This window comes from Gadus morhua, chromosome 5 (genome assembly GCF_902167405.1).
Source record: "Gadus morhua chromosome 5, gadMor3.0, whole genome shotgun sequence".
In the NCBI taxonomy this organism is placed as follows: Eukaryota; Metazoa; Chordata; class Actinopteri; order Gadiformes; family Gadidae; genus Gadus; species Gadus morhua.
Genome location: NC_044052.1, coordinates 12672415 through 12694768, shown reverse-complemented (window position 1 = coordinate 12694768; position 22354 = coordinate 12672415). Strand labels below are relative to the sequence as shown.

General features: G+C 47.2%; 2 protein-coding genes across 7 annotated transcripts; both read right to left on the bottom strand.

Annotated features, from left to right (window-relative positions):
* Positions 1–1555: 1555 nt before the first annotated feature.
* Positions 1556–4932, bottom strand: LOC115543963 (uncharacterized). 2 transcript variants are annotated; one of them, XM_030356682.1, is made up of 6 exons: positions 4842–4932; positions 4712–4753; positions 4385–4432; positions 4122–4175; positions 2344–3817; positions 1556–2202 (listed from the first exon to the last, which is right to left on the bottom strand). In XM_030356682.1, exons 1-6 carry the CDS (start codon positions 4912–4914, stop codon positions 1986–1988), a joined length of 1908 nt encoding a protein of 635 aa, XP_030212542.1. In that variant the 5' UTR covers positions 4915–4932; the 3' UTR covers positions 1556–1985. The 2 variants fall into 2 exon arrangements, with proteins under 2 accessions (XP_030212542.1, XP_030212541.1); XM_030356681.1 differs by having other exon boundaries at positions 1556–3817.
* Positions 4933–11002: 6070 nt separating this feature from the next.
* On the bottom strand, positions 11003–22301 carry slc38a6 (solute carrier family 38 member 6). Of its 5 annotated transcripts, XR_003976781.1 has the most exons (17): positions 22006–22293; positions 21303–21433; positions 21100–21173; positions 20724–20776; positions 20500–20539; positions 17818–17896; positions 15724–15809; positions 15577–15635; positions 15416–15487; positions 14772–14828; positions 14323–14402; positions 13959–14059; positions 13728–13852; positions 13017–13161; positions 12612–12706; positions 12283–12369; positions 11701–11810 (listed from the first exon to the last, which is right to left on the bottom strand). XR_003976781.1 is itself a non-coding variant. In XM_030356712.1 (16 exons), exons 1-16 carry the CDS (start codon positions 22096–22098, stop codon positions 11727–11729), a joined length of 1374 nt encoding a protein of 457 aa, XP_030212572.1. In that variant the 5' UTR covers positions 22099–22293; the 3' UTR covers positions 11003–11726. The 5 variants fall into 5 exon arrangements, 4 of the variants coding, with proteins under 4 accessions (XP_030212572.1, XP_030212571.1, XP_030212573.1 ...); XM_030356712.1 differs by lacking the exon at positions 12283–12369 and having other exon boundaries at positions 11003–11810; XM_030356711.1 differs by having other exon boundaries at positions 11573–12706; positions 22006–22103; positions 22259–22301.
* Between the last annotated feature and the right edge of the window lie 53 nt (positions 22302–22354).

The following is a 22354-nucleotide window of genomic DNA, read 5'->3' as shown; positions in this document are numbered from 1 at the left end:
AGTGCTGAGAAGCCGTCAGGTTCCGCATAGCTGCTCGTATCCGATAACATCGCTTTCATTTCGCACTACAACCTGTTTTCACAAGTCACGTGATTTCATATTGTAGTCTGAATACGTTCAGGAAGAAAGAAACGCTCTCCCACAATGCTGCGCGGTCGGAGCACCTCAACCAGGTGAGGAGGAACGCCTGGGAAACAGGCCCCCCCGTGGGGGTGGTTGGGAAATAAGTGAATGTATAACGAATTTGAAAATAAGTGTTTCTACTTCTCATTAATCATTATGTTGGCGTTAAATTGATAGTTTAAGTGTGTCCATACACACAGGAACGTTTCATCATATGTCCATCATGTGTCCGACTCCCAGCAATGGCAGTCAGTCGGTCTCAAGTCTGGCAGAACTGCTCTTGTGTGTTGGCAGACTTCTCTTTCCGTAAATGCCACGATCAAAGTCTTGGCTCTTTATTAGTGTTAGACTTGACCCTCTTCTGCCAAATGTCGGAACCCCCCTCCAGCTGGTTCAGATAAAGCGCATGTGTTCCCCATCCTACACATCCTCCATGAAAGACCGTCTTGTAAACAACCTCTTAGACGTGACCTTACAGGGAGAGAAGGTCATAATCATAAAGTTGTCAGAAAATGGCCGTAGATTTAGCCAGGCGGTGAGTCTGCTTTGACCGCTTCTAGAAGAAGCGGTTCAGGCTGATAGGCTCAAGTTTGGAGCTGTAGAAGCGACTTCAAATACAGCTGAGCTGCCTCCAGGACAGGTCCATGAGCAAGGCATGGGGTATTTGCAGAAAAAAAAAAAAAAAAAAACGGACCATTTGACATGCATTCGATATTCTGTGACTTTTTGTACTACTGTAAAAACTTTTCTTGACTTAAACTTTTTTACTAATTTATAGACCCACATGTAGGTCTAGATGTGCTCTCAGATCAATTGGGAATATTCGCCTATCATATTTATGTATATCGTCGCTGTCCGATGAAACTCGCGTATATCCAAAACGGTTACTTTTCAGGAAATGAAAAAAACACCCTAATTTCAAAGCAGTTGAACGTAGCGTTGTCATACTTGGTACGTCTTCTTTAAATGTAGTCGTAATATTGCCAGTGTGATGGTATAGTTCACATTTTACCAAAATCGAGTTTAAATGGACATACGTGCATATTTCACAGTAACGGTGGTCGATACGCGTTCTTCCGATCATGAATGGGCAAGTCGCGTTTCATACTGACAGATGAATAGGCTACGCTAAGTTTATTAAATAGCCTACGTCCAACCTAAGGCTATTTAATAAACTGAGCATAGCCTATTAATCTTGTCAGTATGAAAATCAGTGTACTGATTCATTGTCCCTTCATATTTATGTCTCCTGCTAACTATGAAGCGATAATGAATCAGTACACTAACAAGCTATACAGAGGTTGTAACGTTAGACCTACCGTAATTGTGTCACTCCTCCACTCCTTGACCTACGTCTCAGGCGACAATGGGAAAACTTTTTCTTGCGATAAAGTTAGGCCTACTGTAAAGGAAAGCTATTGTCTCACCAGGCTATCATCAAAATAATATTTATTTGGCACTGTATTGCAGAAAAGAAAAGGAAAAATGAAGCTGCCATTTCACTAAACTCCAACTAGCCCGTTCCTGTTTAAGCAGTTACGGCTAATTAGACTCACTACTGCTACTACAGGTGGAATTATAAAATAGCAACTTGCCTAAATGCAAGATTTTAATCATGTCTTTCCTGTCAGATTGGCAGATAGGAATTCCAAGAGTTCAACAGATAAAACCAAGTCATTTTCAAACATGCACATAAACAATTACTTCTCAATACTCAATAAATATAACATTTCATTAATATATTAATCAATAAGACATGTATATAGGTAGTCAGAAAAACCACACTGGCTTTTATCAATAAATAAATAAATAATGTTTAATAGTGGTGTGTATGTTATTGTTTGTGCTATTTGAGCTGACCATCACTCATGGTCAAGTGCATCATAAAATGGATGAAAGTCCTTCGGTAAGACATGTTTCAGTTCTTGAAGGTGCTTGAACTTCAGTGCTTTAATTTTCTGGGGGGATGTATAGAGTGGGGCCACGCTGACACACGCCTTCCTCAGGGATGGGGATGTGAAGGGTTGCCAGTTGTCGGAGTGGAGTAATTTGAACTCCATACTGCCGTCCACATTGTATCTAATAGAGAGATGAAAGGAAAGAGGGATGTCGGCGAACAGAGAATAGGAGGGAACCAAAAGCAAGTTTAGATTTATGAAACAAAATATTTTAATATGATGTGGCAAATATTTCATGTATGAAAAAGTAGTCTGTACAGACCTGACTGCTCGGAGGTCATGCACCGTAGGATCGCCTGCTTTGCTACCAGGTCGAATTGACTTGCAGATTTTCACTTTGCTGAAGTCTTGGAAAAAGCTGTAATCAACATACTTCAGCTCGTATGGTTTTGGACTTGAACGAGCTCCCCGAATGACTGCAGCATACTCAGCTGGAACATGTACATCTCGGTTCCTTAGCTTTCTTTCGATCACACTGTGCACAGAGTCACATTCCATCTGTGTGTGGCCTCTTTGAAGGTACTTCTGCGTCACTTGCTTTTTTCTTTCAGTGGCAAACTTTAAGAGGGCATTGCTCAGGACCAGGTTTCGGTTTTGATAACCACACCCATCACTCCAAAGAATGAATTCAGTGTAAGTGAGGTGTGTTTCAAGATAGTCCACAATGCAGGAGGCAAACTCATTGGCAGAGACCCCCCCCTCACCCTCATGCCAAAGGTAATTTGTCGCTTCATGTGATGCCATATTGTAGATGGTAAAATTATGGACACTCAGCTTCATTTTGAAATAGAGGGCAGACGCTTGAAGCTTTGGGCAGAGGAGAAGGCCCTGCAGATCCATGCATGCAACCAAGGTGGTGTTATTTGCAAGTTGCTTGTCCCTATCCTTTTCTGCTCGTGCCTCGTCCTTCTTAACGCAGTGTTCCTCCCACACAGCAGCCTCGATGTTCCCGGCTTTGAAGGCACAGCAAGTGTCACACTGATCTTTTTTTGGATGGAACAATGACAGATTTAATTCTTTAAAGGTGTTACTGAACACTTGTCTTGACAGAGCCTGGATGCCGTTGGCTGCACATGCCTGCTTATATTGTGAGTGGAGATGATTGATTGATTTGAATAAAGGCTCCAGGTACATCTTGGAAGAGGAGGACCTACAGTAGTGCGATGGTACTTTCGGCAGTTCAAGAAGAAAGGACTTTAGGAAGTCCCGCTCCTCTGTCCTCACCCTCACTCTTGCCGTCTTCTCAGGACTTTCATCTCTTCTTCCAACCCATTTTAGAACACTCCACTGCTTGATGCCAAGGGTCGACAGGAACATCCGCTGACAAACTCTGAGCCTTTTACCATCAACACATAAAAAACAACAGAGAGATGCTGACCTCCGAGACTGAACCGCTTCTGTCCGGCGCCGCTTGACATCACTCACCTCCACCAGTGACTTCACATAGATTTTCCTTTCTTTCCAGTCCAATTTCCCCCAAAAATACTTGAATATTTTTTCCCTCTTCCCTTCATCGATTTCGGTGCAGTGTAGTTTGCTGGATTTCCGGCAGGCCTCAGCCAGGCACCGCCCCTCCATTTTTCTTTCTTCTATGTTGATGAATTCATTTTTTTTTCGTCCAAGATATGATTGGCCCCTCATTCTTCTCCTTTTCTGAATGTTACCCTTCCAAGCGTCTGGGTTGGCCCTCTTTCTTGACCTTCCCCGGTCAACAGCAACATCAACATCAACAGCATCTTCATATGATTAAAAGAAAAACAAAAGAAAACATGTTTCACAAATTCCCATTTCTGTTACATGGTTTCTTAGCATGTGGAAATATGTGTGTCAGTGTGTAGGCATGCATTAAAGTTTGGCATTGCTGTGTGTGTGTGTGTGTGTGTGTGTGTGTGTGTGTGTGTGTGTGTGTGTGTGTGTGTGTGTGTGTGTGTGTGTGTGTGTGTGTGTGTGTGTGTGTGTGTGTGTGTGTGTGTGTGTGTGGCTGAGCCCATTAGTAGCTGACAGAAATGTAAAAAAACAAATTGACAATAAGTTACTCACCTTCATTGACAGGTGTGTATTCCGGGTCATTTTCAGGATCGTGTTCAAGTGAGTCTAAGAGCAATATAGAGGAACACATTTAGTACAACAAATGCACTTATGACATCATTCTGATATAAGATTGCATTCATTTGGACTCATAATTGATTAAATACACTCGATTTGTAATTAGTAATGGGCTTTAGTCTGTCCAACTCAAAACCAATGTGAGGTGGAGGCTGTAGTGTAGCCTAATCTGAGAATAAGAATAATAAGATACTTACCATCACTGGCACTTTCAGAGTGATTGTCATTATCACTTTCCAGAGAATCTAACAACAATAAAATATAATGTACATTTAGCACACGACAATGCTTTAAAAATTCAGAACTGAGCAGCAAACGTACCTATTCTCTATGAGTAATCATTTTTAATTTAGCTACATACAATTTGATGAGTTAGTATTTGGATTCCTTCCTTGATCAAGGGAATCAGAACAACAAGTGTGGCAGGCTTTCATCTTAATGTGCAACACATCAATAGGCTTTGGGTTGCAGAATAGTAGGTAGCTGCTACTGGGAGAAAAAATATTTAAGCCTAAAGTACATACCCTCATTGGCAGCTGTATTTGCACCGTCACTTTCAACTGAATCTGACAATGACAGAGGGAAACCATTTAGAGTAATGAATACAGTTTAGACTTTCCTGTCTGGTTGACTCAATTTTAGTTTCCTACAAACCTTCCTCCTCATTGTTGACCCTCACGTTCGCCTCAAGTACCCTATCATACCTGACATTGACCATTTCACACATCTCCTTAAGAGAGAAAGACATCCTGAAGAAAGGGAAAAACCCAGATCAGAAAAAAATATAGCGCTATGCCCAGTCAACATAGCTTCAATTCGGAAATCCTATTAAAGTACAGCTAAATTAATTAATAAATAACCAAAGATTGAAGTTGGAGGATGCTTGCAGGTAGGCAAAAACCCTCAACTAGTTTGGTGGTTTAGTCAAATATCCTATTGGCGCTTCTCATTGGCTATGCAGCTTAAATAATTACATAATCAGGCCGTATAGAATGCAAAATGTTTAATAGCCATCTTTCAATAGATGGGAAAATACATGAACATCTAACATGAACGTCGCAATAACGAGGCATAGTGTTACGAGTAGCTTATGTGTGTGCGCGAGAATGGCAGTGTGCGCATGTGTGTGTGTGAGTGACGTCAGCGAGTGAGTGGACGAGCGAGGAGAGCGAGCGAGCGGTAGCGCGTGATAGACGCACCTACCGCTCGCTCGCTGACGTCACTCACACACACACATACGCACACTGCCATTCTCGCGCACACACATACGTTACTCGTAACACTATGCCTCGTTATGAAGGCGGGAATAAAGCGGCCACCGATTATTGACAGGATGGGTAGGCCTACTTTATTCTACCGGAATAGTTTGCTTATTCACTAGACAGTGTCTAGTGAAGAAGCGAACGATTCTGGTAGTTCGCTCGCTTCTTCACTAGACACTGTCTAGTGAATAAGCTTCTTCACTAGACACTGTCTCGTGAATAAGCGAACGATTCCGGTAGAATAAAGTAGGCCTACCCATCCTGTCAATAATCGGTGGCCGCTTCATTCCGACCTATAAGCAGACAAACTGCCGGTCAAATCACACAAAACAATAGAGACAGGGATCACACAGGCAATCTTTTTCGCGCTTGGCCCAATCTCGATAAATGTCGTTCATATCGCATATGAGGACTTCGAAGGGTGTGGAGAAATGAAATCCTCCGTAACCACGGAGAGCTGTCATCACAGAGAGGGCATCTCGTCGCAAATTTACGGCATCAATAAGAGGGGGCGCTGTCAGCAGACTATTATTAGACAAATTAACAAATTTCAATCGGACAATTTTACCGGAGAGTTAGAAAGGGCGTATCGCGCTTCTGCCTTCTCACACGGCGAGACAGGTTCGTGGCTTAAAAAGTTAAAGTGAGCGTCGCGATTACGGTTTCGATACGCGTTACAGCCCTATTTAGCCTACTTAATTTACGTTCTTCAGTCAGGTTCACAATAAAACATATTCGGTGAAAATTACTTCATCTTATATTGCAACTAGAATAAACTTGAGAACAGTTGACAAAAAAACTAAATACCTTACCTTCAAAGTGTTATTCGGCTACCCGATGATGCGCTTCCAGAGACGCTAATGAGATGACTCCACAGGGCGGGAGATACGCGGCGGGACTGACAGCTTTGACACCAAATGGATATACTTGAAAATCAGATGACGTGTTTCACAACTTTTCATTGGTCAATTAGGTTCATGACGCATACTGTATACGGAAATGAACCTGGACATAACTATCATCGTAAAATCTCAAAATCGGCAAAAATGGACATACGCGGTTTTCATCGGACAGCGACGATATATATATTTGGAAAATAGCATACGTCCTTATCGGATGGTAGGCGGAGTCCTGGCATAAGCATAACGCCTAAATATATATCATAAATGGCCAGAGGGGTGGGGATGGAGCAACAGACGCATCTGTCCAGCAGGTGGCAGATGGAGACCTCTCTTCCAGCGCTGCGCCCTCTGTTCTCTCATTTCCTCCCATTTTCTGTAATTTACGATGAAGACATTTGGATGAGTCTTAAGTCCTGTGTTTCTATCATTCCCCGTCTCCTCTTCCTGGACCATGACTTGACATTTTTATGCGCCTGAATGATTTGTTTCGTTTTTTTTTAATGTTTTTCCTCATACACCCTCCACCCCAAACCCTCCACCATGTACACCCTGACCCACTCCTGCTCGCTTGAACTCTCCACTGCCTTCCCTGCATGGGTCCCGATGACAAACTCCTGAATTATGCTCGCATGAGAAAAGTCTGCAACTACGGCCCGGTCAACAAGTCTGCATACCTCGCTCACAAAAAAGCACTTGTGGATGGGGTTTTATGATCGGCGTGGAGGGAAAAGGTCACCACGCAAGACAGGAAATAAATAAAACGCCGTATACGGAAATATACACAATCAAAGGGGTCGCTGCCATGTGGCGCTCCCATAATTCATAACGGAGTCGTTTTTAAGTGCCACCTGTAGCGTTCGCACATTGTCGTCACAGTCCATGTTTCAGTGTTGGCCGCAGTAACGTCGGACAGCTCAATCCTCTGGCTCCCTGCCCAGGTCTGGCCTGTAACTGCAGCTAATGAATCATAGCATTGGTGCCAAACGGGACGAAGGGGAACGGGGAGAATATGGACCAGGTATGGACCCCCCCACCACCCCGTCTTTCTCAGCACTTTGACCCCGGTGAAAGACGTCCGGAGGGGCTAGTATATATCTACGACCCCCTGCAACACCACAAACCTCCATCCGTCATTAAGACTCGAGGCAGCAGCATATTTAACTCCCCCCCATGCTGGACGCACTATTACCTGGACTCTTGAACTCTCCTCGCATTGCGGAGCATGGGGGTTACACTCTCCTACACAATAACCCCGGCAAGATGCAGGGGGTTTTCACAGCCGTATACACAGACGCCTACATAAACATCCATCTCCTTCACACACACACACACACACACACACACACACACACACACACACACACACACACACACACACACACACACACACACACACACACACACACACACACACACACACGGCCAAAGTGCAACTAACACACCCACACACACACAGGTTCTCGGTGGAAGCACCGCCGTAAATCACACCTGTAAAAGCTAATTTGCTACTAAATGTCTCTTCATTCACAAGGGGTGTTTATTGCCCAGCGCTGCACCACCAGATAATTTAATGCACATTTAGTTCAGTATACTACTATGGATTCATGGACCTGGGAGTGCATTGAAAAATAACACCTAAATATAACTGTTATTTATGATGTGGTTCCAAACGGACTGAGTGAAGAACCGACGACCGGAGGACAAGATAAGTGTCCTAAGAGGTACAGAGGTGCTGTCGAACACAACAGCATGAAAGGAATAAAACACGTTCAAGGTAAGGAGGTGAAGCAGAGGAAGGGAAAGGAGAGGGAGCTGGACGGGGGGGACGGGGGGGGGGTTGTGTCATGGCTCCTCCCGTGTAATCGGCTCCAGATGTGGGGCAGTGTGGCCCCTGCGCCAGCGAGGCGTCAGGGCTGCATTAAGGGCTGAGCCGAGGGCTGATGGGGGGGCTCCCAGGGCCTCCCCCTCCCCCAATAAACACACAGCCCCCTCAGAGCTCAGACTAGGCTGCCATGCCCAATGAGTCCCCATCACTGCCCCGCGTTACATCTCCTCCCCGTGCCCTTTCACCCCCACCCAGGAGAGGAGCGCATCCTCATACACAAACAACAGGACTGGTTCATCTACCGAGGTTTAAAGCACGGAGCACACGCCCGCCGGCCAATAAAGGTGTTATTTGCTATGGCGACAGCGGTTGTGGAGTCAAGGCTCTGTTGTTGTGCGTGTGCCATTGTGTGCCGTGCTGATTGTTGACTGACACGTGTAATGAGTCCGTCAGCCAAGCCTTCCTGGGTGTTTTTTAAAGAGTCGCCAGTCGCAACGTCGATGTGTGTGTCTGTGTGTGTGTTGAGAGAGGCTTTATAGAACATGAGGCTCTGGGCATTCAGAGAGAGCTGTTGAGGCTAAGCACAACACTCCTCATCCACACACGCACACAACAGAGTCTTCCCGACGCCGTGGTGAGCCTGATGACAAAGCCGCTCCCGCCGTGATGTATTTACAAGGCAGCGAGAGCGAGAGGAAACCACAAGCAGGCCCACAGTCCTCCAGCGCTGCCATTGTGGCCGTGTAACAACGCAGGCAGTTAGACGCCTTTTGTCTTCAAATGAATTGTGAGCTTCTTTTGTCCGGCTAAGATTCTCTCTGGAACAACCCCCCCCCCCCCCCCCCCCCCCCCACTGTCAATACTGCTGAGGCGTGGGGTGTTACCACAACACCATGAATGAATGTGCATCTGTGATCTTGAACAACAACAACAACAACAACAGAATCCGAGCCCTAGAAATGCTGTTACTGCGGCATGCAGGTCTACTGATGGAGCGGAAATCGATTCGAGAGCAGAGAAATAAACACTGAAAAGGGGGGGGGGGGGGGGGGGGGGGGAGATAGAAGAGCAGGATGAATAGGAAGAGTTGGAGAGCAATTCTTCATCTGAGCCACAACGCCGCGTCCTCAGCGGTATTTGTGGACGGTGGTGTTGTGGCTCCATGGACCCCCTGCCCCGCGCTCCATGAGAGCCCCTTCTCCAGGCGGGGGGGGAGGGAGGCTACGTGGCGATGGAACACACGGGTGTCAGTGGATGGATGTCTGGCTTTCTGTTATGACATAGCACACCCCTCGTACGCACTTATTGTATGTTGTACGTCCTGGCACTTAAATAAAGTACTATGTATCTTGTAGCATCTTATCCTAGCTATCTTTGTTGTATACGGGCAATGGTTTAACCTAATGATTGTCAGTGACTGCGCTGTTCCATGAACATCCTTACTGTACGGACAGCGATATATTGTTGTTTCTCTTTCTTCTGACAAATCTACTTGTTGTAAGTCGCTCTGGATAAAAGTGTCTGCTAAATACCGCAAACGTACAGTAATGACAGCCAGGATTAAAGAGGTCTCTAATCTTACAGAAAACGCAATGACCAAAGGTGTGCTCTCTGAACGAGGCCAGAGGTTCCCTCTTCAACTTGCGGCTGATTCCGAGGCACACCATATTGTGCACCTCAAAAGAAGGCTGAACAATTCAATGTTTAATTTGTGTCAACAAACTGAAGATGCGCGCATTCGGTGCCGAGCGAGGAGAGAGGTCAACGGGGGAACGTGGGACCCGAACAAGTCCAGATTTTCAATAACAAAACACATTTCTAAGTAGACAACCAACACCTCCTAAAACAATAGGCGGGTGGAGGCTGCCAACGGGGGCCTAATTTAAGACCACCATCCCTCCTCCACCCTGTTCCATCTCCTAGGGTTAGGAGATGGTGTTGTCATACTGCTGGAGCAAGGCCCAGGGTGCGAGTGAGTTTAACTAAACAAAAATACCCCCTCCCGGCCCAGTGTGCCTGCCCCCAGCCAGCCTCCATTAAAACAACTGGTGTGTGTTAACATGCACCGCACATGCTAAACGCTACCCCCCCAAGAAACAGCAGTTGTGTTGGGCTAATGGCACAGAAAAGTATGTTTTGAATGGATAACATACACACACACACACACACACACACGTCTCTTCTGGCCCTAGGTGGTAATCTTGTGTCGAGTATGACAAGACAGAGCCCGATCACTGACATTCACAATGCTTTTCAGCCAGGGTAGCCATGACAACAGCCTGCATCGCTGACGACGGTTTGTGACGGTGTTAAATAATTACGTGGCATCTCGAATGTGTTGGGAAGTGTTCTGTCGAAAGGCCTTCGTACGCCATTAAACATGGATGAGTTCAACCACAATCCGCAGCCAGATGAAGACAGCTGGGGCTCTAAAAGTCGGACCTCCTATATTATGCTAATGCTGCGGGAGACCAGGAGCCGGCTTTAAGGGGGTGTGAGCAGCGAGAGGCCAGTGTTTTATGGGCGGGACCGGGAGGGAGACTAGTTAACCTAATTGGTCCAGATTAAAGGCAGCAGGGGGCGGGCCGTGCTGCCCAGGCGGCGCGTGGACCGTCCAACCGCACGAGGATTAACAGAGCATTTGGCTCTTATTAGCGAGAGACAGAGGCCCCCAGCCCCGCGCTAGGAAACGGGGCCCCAGAACCTCACACATACCAAAGCGCTGATACAAACCCGAACCCAGGATATCAGATGTTTCATGTTGATCTGCCTTCGAAAACATTGCGCGGCTTCATCAATTATAATAACAAATGACTTGAATATACCTTTAAAAGATACTTCCCTTTATTAAGATTCGACATGAGACAACAGAAGATATTCGATTCATCCTGCCTCTAATCGGTCTTTGGTATTTACAGGACATTCACTACAGAATAACAGAGTGTTTTACGTGTTTTTCTATAAAATGTGGACCTGAGGGTTTTGGATACAATGTCCCTAAAGATTGCATCAAAATATCATAATTCTGGCCAAAACGAAAATGACATCAAAAACAGTAGCAGTGACTTGGTGCAAGTGGAGGACAGAGTGGTGCAAATTTGGGCAACATTTGAGATAATCAGAAGGCACTCCTGTTTACGGTGAAACAAGAACCTTCTAGTTGGTTTCCCAATCCGGGTGATCTCCCTCTCATTACAAAAAAAACAATGAAAACATTTCCTTTAAAAACGCAACCTCATTTACAATGCATATAATTATAATTACACTGTAGAGCTTAAAATATCAGGCCTATTAACTGAATTAAACAAAGATTACTGGCCAACAGGCATTAAATAACATTCATGTACTGTATTAGCAAAATTTCAAGCACATTTTTGTAAAATAAAAGTTTTCCAAGTTATAAAAAAATATCCTCCGGGGTTTCAAAGTATAAAAACATTTGAGGATTTCAATACATGACAATGATCGACTTGATTACATCTAAAAGATAATTGCACAGTTTCCCTCTGTTTGTTGATTAAAGTGTTTGTGCGTGTGTGTGTGTGCGCGTTCAGCTGCCCTGCACCCAGGTGACGATGATCAGACACAGGCTGGTCGTCCCCACAAACAACCCGAAGACCAGCAGTATCACGGCCTGAGGGACACAGGGACCACAGACGGGTTATTAGACCACAGACGCGTTACTAGACAACAGACGGGTTACTAGACAACAGACGGGTTACTAGACAAAAGAAGGGTTACTAGACGACAGACATGTTACTAGGCCACAGACGGGTAATTAGACCACAGACGGGTTACTAGACAACAGACGGGTTACTAGGCCACAGACGGGTTACTAGACAACAGACGGGTTACTAGACAACAGACGGGTTACTAGACAACAGACGGGTTACTAGACCACAGACGGGTTACTAGACCACAGACGGGTTAATAGACCACAGACGGGTTACTAGACAACAGACGGGTTACTAGACAACAGACGGGTTACTAGACCACAGACGGGTTAATAGACCACAGACGGGTTACTAGACAACAGACGGGTTACTAGACAACAGACGGGTTACTAGTCCACAGACAGGCTACTGCCCCGCAGCAAAATAAGCCACCTCATCGTCTGAAGTCTGAGACGCCATCACAAAATAATAGTGTCGTGCAGGAAGCTCACAGCACTAGAGACGATAATGCCTGGAATTCTAAAAAAACATATGATGAATACATTTATTGTTTTACTATACATATCCTTTGATATAAAATATAAAATATACAAATGTGCATTATACATTCGATCCTGCTATTGATATGTAATTATTGTCTAGGTAAATGAGCAGACTGTATTTCCATGTCGGGAGCCTGTGTGAGCCTGACTTAAAGATGTCCAGACTGGTATTGTGACGATGCCGTTTAACAACCAATCAGGTGAGAGATGAGTACTCACACCCACGGACTCAGCGGAGCGAAGAGGTCGGTTGCTGAGCTTGAGGAAGAATATCCCAGGATAGACGAACAGGAGGCAGGTGGACGTGGTGGACCCTGGACAACATCATCAGGAGTTAACATCAGGAGTTATCATCTGGAAGATTTCTTTACTTCATGGTGCACAGACCGATGCCGCAACCTCAGTAGCATGAGGGCAGAAGATACTGGGGGCACAATATTGTTTCTCCAAGAATATAATCAAATTAACAAAATCATCCATTTTAATAATCATAGTTAAAGTAAAAGCATAAACCTATCAAAGTGAGTATGGATCCTAATTACCCCTCTAAATTTAAACTATTATCGTGACTGTCTGTTTGGTGCCCAACCTAATAAAGAGGATCCTGTGTAAGATGGTACTGACCCACAACGCCGAAGATGCTCCTGAAGTCAGGGAGGAGGATGGTGGCCATCAGCGCCACCACCAGGATGCCCACGGTCAACGAGACGTGGCGCAGCCAGGAGAAGGGCCGGCCATCGAACAGCAAGGTGATCAGCGACTTACGGGCCTGGAGAGAGGGAGAGAGACACTCAAACGCATGCACTCGACACACTTTAAAGAGGATACGGCCCTTAACGTTTCTCAGATGTTTGTCATTGTTCACGGCCCCGATCAACCTTCTTCTTAGGCAGTCTATTCTGAGAGGGTGAAGACAGCTCTTTTAAGGCATTTGTCAATTTGCAAACCAGATGTTCTTCTTTGAGGGCCGTGATCCAAAGATTATTGTATCGTCTACCATTCCTCTCATCGCTATCGAACTGTCAAGGGACAAACAAGCATACATTCTACAGCCTTCATGCTTTAACCCCATCATCTCCTCCCTTCTCTCCCCTTCCTAATCTTTTAAAAATATACGTTCTTACTAAATCATTTTATTTTGTGTTCACTCTGTACAGCATCTTTGAGTATTTAGAAAAGCAGAATATACATTGAATGTATTATTATTATTATGAAAAAAAACAACACATGCTATACAATAATAAAGCTCACATTAACTAGAACCCATCAAGGGGAGGACGCGCTTTGTCTGCTAAATAAAACGACGGGCGATGGAGTCATTGAGCGCCGACTCACAGGGAAGTGGAGGAGGGGCACGGTGAACAGCACCGTCCCCTGGATGGTCAGCCTGACGATCATCACCATGGGGTCCCGGGGGGCCGAGGTGTCGTAGTTCAGCAGCAGCTCAGAGTCCACGTGGCCTGTCAGGGAACAGGCACAGCTGTGGCCTCTAGTGTCACACCAGCGAGGCAAGCATTCAAACGGGGGGCAGCAGCTGCTACTCAGGGAGACGTTGGGGGGGCCTACTGTAGAAGGTGAGGTAGCCGAACAGGGCGGAGAGCAGGTAGATCATGAAGCTGAGGCAGAGGCCGGTGTTGGTCACTTGCTGCATCCTCTTCTTGGTGGGCCTGGGGAGAGCGGATCACAACATCACAACCCAGCCCTCTGGTCCAGGAGGCCTTCCCTCCGGTGAGACGCCTCACACCACCCTGCTGCCCCTCCAGGGATCTCTGAAGGGTTTAATCCTTTTTTAATTGTTATTTTGTAGAGTGAGATAGGCGGGAAGGTGGATAGGAGGGAGAGGGGAAGACGTGCAGCGATACTGCGGGGCGCAGCGGTTAAGGACTGGGCCTTAATGGTGCTCGCTCAAATGCTACGGGCTGGTACTGACCGGTCGAGTTCGCAGTAGATGGGCAGGACAGCCGTGTGGCAGAGGAAGGAGAAGGCCATGGTGGGGACGGCATAAGCACTCTGAAGAACAGTCAAGCAGAAGCAGGTAAACACTGGAGTAATTCACTCATCCTGGAGCAGGAAGGCCTCTACTAAACAACTTAACACACACAGATCAAGCAAGGAGGCTTGGTATCCTCATCTTTATTATGAAATTGACCTTCTCTCTCTAGATATTTTATTGTTTAATGATGAGGCTTGAAAACTGGATTATGGAGCAAGAGGACACTTTCACTTCAGCATTGTGCCATGTTGCCACAAATAAAACTGTAAAGCGAAAAAATAACTCGGACTGGGTTGAAACACCCTGGAGCATTGAAACTCAGAGAAACTAATTGAATCCTTCCGGTATGGGGGTGAAATTATACTAGTATTCCAGTGGCGCGGTACCTTTCTGGAGATGACGAAGGCTTTTGGAGTACATTCTGATGCCGAGCTGTTTGAGATCTGCAATAAAAACAAAAAGGGAAACCAAAGGTCAAACATGGATGTGCTGAGGTCTATAGTTCTACGGGTCTATGGTCTACGGGTCAATAGGTCTACAGATCTACAGGGTCTACAGGGTCTACAGTGTCTACCGTTCTAAATGGCAACAGGTCTACAGGTCAGGTCTACGCGACTTCAGCTCTACCCGACTTCAGCTCTATAGGTCTGCAGTGGCACTCTCAATGTGGCAGTAGGAATAAATAGGATCCTAGAGTCACACAGAACAACAGCCCGTTCAGTGAACCGACGGCATATCTGCATTGATAAGACGTGAAGGTCAGAGTTCATTTCCAGGCTGGGGCAAGGTCAGCTGAACTCCCCCCCCCCCCCCCCCCCCCACTTCCCCGGACCGGCACCAGACACTCCGGGCCGGCACCTCCCCCCCTCCCCCCTCCTCTGTTCCACATCAGGAAGGGCTGGCCCAATCAGTGCGCTACATCTCCTGGACCCTTTCCTAATCCCCTGGCCGTGACAGTATAGCCCTCCCCCCCGGCCCGGCCCTTTGTACACACGGTGCAGAGCGGTCCCACAGGAAGAGGCCGTCTTACCTGGAACCGGTCGTTTCCCATGGTGCCGTTCTGGTGGAGGGGGCAGGGGATGGTGAACTTCTTGACGATGACCTGAGCGGGAGGGAAAGCACACATGAGGGTCTGTTGGGGGACCAGTAGAAAGTGGAACGGTTGAAGAATGAGCACCGAGGTCCACTCACCACGACCACGAAGTACAGCATGAAGAAGAACGAAATGCTGCTGGTGTAGCTCAGCCACCCTGGGGAGAAACAAGATGGCCGCTCCGGTGAGTGGTAGCAAAGGAACCCAAACAGGGACAGGAGACGGGAAAGAGCGTTTCTTCATACCTATTCTGGTTAGCAACGCGAGTGGCAGCACGACAAACACGGTCACCAGGATCAGCAGGATACGGCCATCTTCATACCAGGCACTCCTGGGTAAAGCGGCAGAACAAGGACTCATTAGTTAAACAATACAGTCCAAACAAGAATTGACCCCAGACTGAAGACAGGAGAGATGGATGTGTAATGGTCAACTCCTCAGAAATGGGTTGTGATTTTTTACCCAAAGCAGCACGACCATCTCAGCCACGCAACACACATTGAGAAACCTCAACCCCTGCAAACCCTTACATGTATGCGATTCAAATTAAAATACCGCGTCGCTCAGTTATATGACCCCTACATTCCTCCAGCTCAGTTCTCTCGCAGAAGGAGATCAGATATTTTCTGTTGACGATGAGGTTCTTAAGTCGTCGTGTGTGAGACCGTTGCCGGGGACGCGGGCGGTGTTGGCTGACGACATGCGGTAGGAACGTGGGCCCGGCTGGGGTCGGGCCGGGCGGCCGGGCGGGGCAGGGGCCCTCACGGTACCAGCAGGGGGTCCCCGAGGGCCGGGCTCCGTGGCTGTTAATGGGGCTCCCACCAGTCGGCAGCACCTGCTCTCGCCACGTCAACACCCAGTGACCCCCGGTTGGCAGTTTCACAGCTGCAGGGTTTACCGCAGGCGCTGGCGGTCTCGCCTCTCTGTCTACACAAATTCTGCTCTTTAACTTCATGTCACACGCTGGACTGCGCTGACCCTTACTCTCTCTCTCTCCCGGCCAACACTGGTGTCACAATTGACTCTCGCCCAAGACCCGTACTTCGCCAGCACTTGGCTCCTCTACGGCCCTGCTGCTTCTTCTCCTTCACAGAGGAGTCGTAGTGCCAACACGGGTTGTGTAAAGAAACCTCAACAAGCGATTGAAGGCCATGCTTTTGAGGCCGAGAGAAGTTATGGTTAACAGGGATGGGGGAGGGGGGGGGGGGGGGAAGATACATGGAAAACCCATGAAATGCATCGCATTTCATGCTATTACAAGCCGCAGAGCAGGACTCAGTCAAGGTTGGAGCGCCGTTGCCAACAAGTCAATCTCCACCAAGTGTTACAGATTAGCATAAATCCAGCCAACACTGCACCAACCGAAACCCACAGCTGTCCTCTGTGACCTCGGGCCTTCTCACCGGCTCTGAGCGCGTGGAGACAGAGATACACGGGGCAGAGCGTCACCAGGACAGCGGCGAACGCCGCGGAACCTCAACGACAACTTCCAATCACGACCACATTGGGATTAATGAGCCAGCAGGCGAGCTCTGGTTCGGGGAATAAAACGACTCATTTACTGAGGCTTTGTGGGGACCGAGTGTGTTAACATCCCAGAGCCGCTCATTAACAGAACTGTTTTGTTTCGCTCAGCAGCGAGCTGCAATTAGAATGGCAGAACTGATATCCCCTTGTATCACTCCGATCCCGGGGAACATGTGCGAGACGTTTGAGGGGGGGGGGGTGAACACCGAGCCCTAACACGAAGCAGCTGTGCAGCGGTGAAGATTCAGATGTTGATGGACTGGGGCTGAGAGCAGCGAAAAACACACGCTTTGAATCCGTTTTGCTGATAATAGAGCGATGGAGGTTACATTCCTGCCCCGGGACGCTCCGCCTCGCCCCCTCCCCTGAAGGACACGGGCTGCCGGGGAAGGGTGATGAATGGCTGTCCATCACGTCGTATACATTTCCTCTGGGTCTGCTCCGTGTTACACTACACCATACGCCCCCCTCCAACCCCGACCGCTCAGACAGTGCTCTACTGTGGTTTTGCCCGCATCTCTACTTCTACTGCCACATTTCTCAAACGCTCCTCATCTCCGGGGCTAATTCCTGTTTGCGTAGCCTTGTGGTGCGAGATGGTCGATTTGCAGTTGTTTGACAGCCAAAAGGTACTATCTAGAACCTTCTGGGGGTTACAATGGGAAGCGGTGTTTATCTGAGCGCACGTTTTAAGAATCCATCAAGCTAGTCTGTAGGGAAGAGGTCGTCCCACCGCGGCCCTGCGGATCTAATAAAGCAGGCGGTGCCATGTTTTGTGGACGCGTTTATCATCATCTCCTCGCCGTACTTACATCGTACTGCCAGGGCTTAGGAAGCTGCTGATGGTGGCCGGAAGCTCCGACTTCAGGATGAACATGTACGACGTCATCGCTGCAACGAGGAACACAGCGGGTTTACAATGGTTGATAAAACACGCAGGTCACAGAACCACTCCTTCATATTTAAACACACTAGAACATGATGTCACGGCAGCGTACTGTTTATAACACACACATGCATGCTGAGTTGGGAGGGGGGGGGGCTGAAGAGTCGCTGCGGCTCTGAGCTCAGGCTGCTGGGTGGGGTGCCCAGCTCCGGCAGGGATCACCCCCAAAGCCCTCTGCAGAGGAGCAGACATTGCGCAGACGCTGTCTGCCGGAGCCGAGGGGAAGCAGCCAGGAGAGAAGAATTGGCGAGGGAAGGAATGCTAACAATAATGATCCCCGACGCTAATCCTGGACCTTCCCCCCCACCCACCTTCTTAGGAAACAGGAAATCATCGGCCTACGTCTCTGGTGGGCTAGTCTATCCCCCCTCAGCCCCTGCATGCAGCCAATCAAAGAGGACACTTTGGGTCACTTCCGGCCGCGCAAAGCGGGCCCCCGAAGCATCACAAGGAGAGGAGTGAAAGTGTGTGGTGGGGGTGGGGATGTGGTGGGGGTGAGGGTGCACCAGGAGAGGAGGAGCGTGTGTGTGTAGCCGGAGAGGAGGAGCCTGTGTGTGTGTGGTGGGGGTGGAGGTGGAGCAGGAGAAGAGGAGAGTGTGTGTGTGTGTGTGTGTGGTGGGGGTGGAGGTTAAGGTGGAGGAGGAGAAGAGGAGTGTGTGTGGGTAGCAGGAGAGGAGCGTGTGTGCGTGTGGTGGGGGTAGAGGTGGACCAAGTGGGGGGGAGCCTGTGAGCCGCAGCTCAGGGGAGGTACATCTCCTTTACTGGAGATGTAAAGGGGTTTGTCGGGGAGTCAGCCGGAGCCAGGAGTTCCCTGGAGCCTCCCAGCCTCGAGGGCAGGTCCTCTGCTCTCCCCAGAGCCGGCTGGACTTTAAATCCCACAGATCCGCTCATTGTTGTCTTTAGAAGATTCCTTTAACAACCTCCGTGACCACACAGACGCACGAATGGCCCTTCCATCACTAGAGGAAGAGTCTAGAATCTCTTCACTTTGGTGGACAGGTGTGACTTCAAAGTTACTTCACAATAGCTACCCTGTTTTTTAATTCACAAATTGTCCAACCCTCTCTGTAAGGAGGAACTTTTCCATCACGGTTTAGTTGCATGCGGTAGGGGACCTCCAGCAGGGCGCTAAAAGGCAGTGAGACGCTACGGAAACTCATCCGGGAGTGGTACTTACATATCCAAACAAAAACAGACCCTGGGCAAACAAACAGATCGTATCGGTCAACACTGGAATGCTATTGTAGCCTAATAATAAATAGTCATGATAAATCCTATTAGGGGGAATCTGTGTAAACTCTGTGTGTGTGGTCAGCCTCACGGGCACAGAGGGGTGGATTCCAAATCAGGCAGAGGCGCTCTCATTTCATTAGGTGGAGGGCCGGGCTGCGAGCCCCAGCCCGGCCCGTCATTAGGGTCAATTGGCTGAACAGCCTTCAGCAGCGTAGATGAGTGTTTACTCAGAGTGAGGCTAATTGTACCCTTATAAAAAGGGGCCAGGGCTCTGGACAGATGCAGGCTGTTGTAGTGGCAGCTCTCACACATACTATCCCATGCCTGGAAAACCGCAAACATACCAGAGGCAGTGCAGTAATCCAGTCAGCTTGGCTACTAATGTCCACAGATGAGCCAACACCTAAGCTCACAGTGTGTGTGTGTGTGTGTGTGTGTGTGTGTGTGTGTGTGTGTGTGTGTGTGTGTGTGTGTGTGTGTGTGTGTGTGTGTGTGTGTGTGTGTGTGTGTGTGTGTGTGTGTGTGTGGGGAAATGGGAGGGCTAGAGGGGTTGGGGGAGGGGGCGTCCCATTAGGTTACTCAACACTGGGGGGGGCGGGTTACCATCAGTGATCAATTAGAGGAGGGCTCGGGTTTCAGGCCACGGGGAGAGGGCAGCGAGGACAGCAGCACAGGGTTAAAGGTTATCACCTAAACTGGGCAACAGCTTCCAATAGGAAAAAGCTGTACCTCAACACAAACTATTTGGTAGCCAGTAGGGGGCGCTGTGTCACACTTAAATTAAAGGGGGCCTTGCCTAACCTTCCTGTAAACAGTAAAAGCTACAGTCTTATGCTCAAAGTGTGTAAAGCAATAAAACAGGCCTAAACATGTGACATTGTTAAAATCTGATTGTTAATGTTCAGTGCACCCCAGGTCAAATGTGACTATGGACAAATGTTTTATATTACTACTACTTCATTTACCATTTCTGTATTACATATTAGTTTGAACCCCATTTAGTGCAAGATGAGCTTTATGACTTAAGAAACACTGCAATCTTCTTTCAATATGCCTACCGAGAGCCGTCAGTAATTTACCAAGAGATCACAGCAGCCATGCAGCGGACGTCATACATACAGAGAACACCTCCTTGGGTTTGTCAGGTGGGAAACTGTATGACTGAACAATGATCCTGCTGTTGGGGGATGTTTGGCTGTTGATAATAATGTGCTACTTGTAAAGTGTTCAATTAAATGAGAAGTATTTTAGCATGTATTCTTCCTGTATCAACCACACATGTGAATGCTACAAAGTGGAAAGGCTTATGACTTACCTCCAATGTTTTGGGTCAGAATGCTGAGTCCAACCAGAATCTAAAAGACAATTAGGAATTAGCCCGGAAGTAATGATAAGCTAAAGACACAAATAATGAATGTCCTTACTTTTCAGAGATTACATTTCTACATCGATGTATGATAATAATACCCATACAAATATGTATGACACCAATACAAATATATATGACACTGATATATTTATGTTGAAGAGTGAACTTACTTTCCCAGGCTTTTTTAAAGCTTTTTCTCCTAGATCTTCATACGAATTGATACCTAGAATGCATAAAAAAAACTAATCAAAAGCAATTATGCATAGTAGACCCATTATTGCCATTTGAAAAGACTATGAAAGGAAGTGCTTGTTTAGGTATAATGAATCAATAGCTGTACACATCCTGATCAACATGAACTTTTCACTTCCCTTTGTCTTCATTGATGGGGAAATCAAACTGAACAATGGCAGATCAGATACCGTTAACTCAGACCACTGTTGTACACGTTGCACCTCATCAGCTGACTTCCAGATGTGATGCCTCAGCGACAACAACGTAACAACTCACAAAAGACGAAAGACCAATGGCCTCGTGGTCTCTTACCTGTCTGGTCACAGAGCTGGAGGAGCAGATGTATAGAGAAGCCCGCTAGGCCGGCCACCAGCAGCAACAGAATACTATGGTTGAACCGCAAACAGAACAAACACAATCAGGCTCTTGTGATTCAGTCACAGAAATAAGCACATGAATAAAATATGAAAATCTAACGACTTAGCCGTCCCAAATATAACATATGGCTTACTTACCAGAAACCCACTATGCCAGTGTTAGCCATAGCGAACGCCAACCCCAGGATTCCACTGCCCATGATGGCGCTCATCAGGTTGAACACGCAGGCAGCGAAGGGTGTTCCTTTGACCCTGGGCGCTTCTGACGCCTAATCACCAGCATAAGGAAGAAAGGATGGAACCATGTTATGTAGGTGTATGCTCAACACAGACGAGCAGCTAAGAACCGCATTAGTACCCACAGTCAGAACACAACACTGTGGTGGAATGTGGGTTCTAGGAATGGAAACGGACGCGATAAGGTGGGATTCGATTTGAGCCACTGGTCGCTGGACAGCTGCCTGGGCTTGGGATAGGGACACTTCCTACCCGGAAAAATTTGACCTCTTTAATTGGGGATATCCTGGGAGGTGTAATTCTGGTGTCAGATTCAAAACAAGCTCTGAATGACCCTTGGACTGGAATAATTGGACACTCTGGTGTCATAAAAGACGGGAGAACCACCATGACATTGGGCAGGCAATTAAACATACCAGTATAACGAAAACATACAAATCCGACAGAATAGGAAGCAAGACACTAATACAGACCCTTTTATTTAACAGGTTTAGTCAACTTTGCATTCTAACTTTACCTCACAGATGTGTGGTCACTATTTGACCCACTAACATATTTAAGGGGACAGAGCAATATAACAAGCTTGATATATGATATTACTTACATTCCCTAATAAAGGGGTTGCTTCGTCATCTCCGATGTTCGGGGTAGTGCCATAGTTTGGAAGGTCACCGCTTTCATTGCTATTGATGCTCATTCTATCTAGTTACAAAAGGTTGAAAAAAAAACAGCTAAACAACACAATACTTAACTAAAAAAAAGTTTAAGTATCTAACTTTATAATGTAAACGGAATTCCTTTTAAGACGGAGCGTGTTAAATTCAACATAATAAATCAAACTTCTGTAAGCGCCTTACATTTAAAGTCAGAAGCAGAGCGATGATGTCTGTCACATGACCATGTTTCTGTCGCGTTTTGAGACGTAGGAGCCTAGTATCCAATCAGAGATCAGC

Bases quoted from the DNA above. Each gene is read 5' to 3' on its own strand.
- slc38a6 (XM_030356711.1), bottom strand. From the start codon at position 22,098: ATGAGCATCAATAGCAATGAAAGCGGTGACCTTCCAAACTATGGCACT. The intron at 14,403-14,771 runs GTACCGCGCCAC...ACTGTTCTTCAG, and splicing joins CCTTCGTCATCTCCAGAAAG to AGTGCTTATGCCGTCCCCAC. The intron at 13,162-13,727 runs GTGAGTCGGCGC...CCCTCTCTCCAG, and splicing joins TGCCCCTCCTCCACTTCCCT to GCCCGTAAGTCGCTGATCAC.
- LOC115543963 (XM_030356681.1), bottom strand. From the start codon at position 4,914: ATGTGTGAAATGGTCAATGTCAGGTATGATAGGGTACTTGAGGCGAAC. The intron at 4,176-4,384 runs GTAAGTATCTTA...TATTGCTCTTAG, and splicing joins CTCTGAAAGTGCCAGTGATG to ACTCACTTGAACACGATCCT. The intron at 3,818-4,121 runs GTGAGTAACTTA...AATCATATGAAG, and splicing joins ATACACACCTGTCAATGAAG to ATGCTGTTGATGTTGATGTT.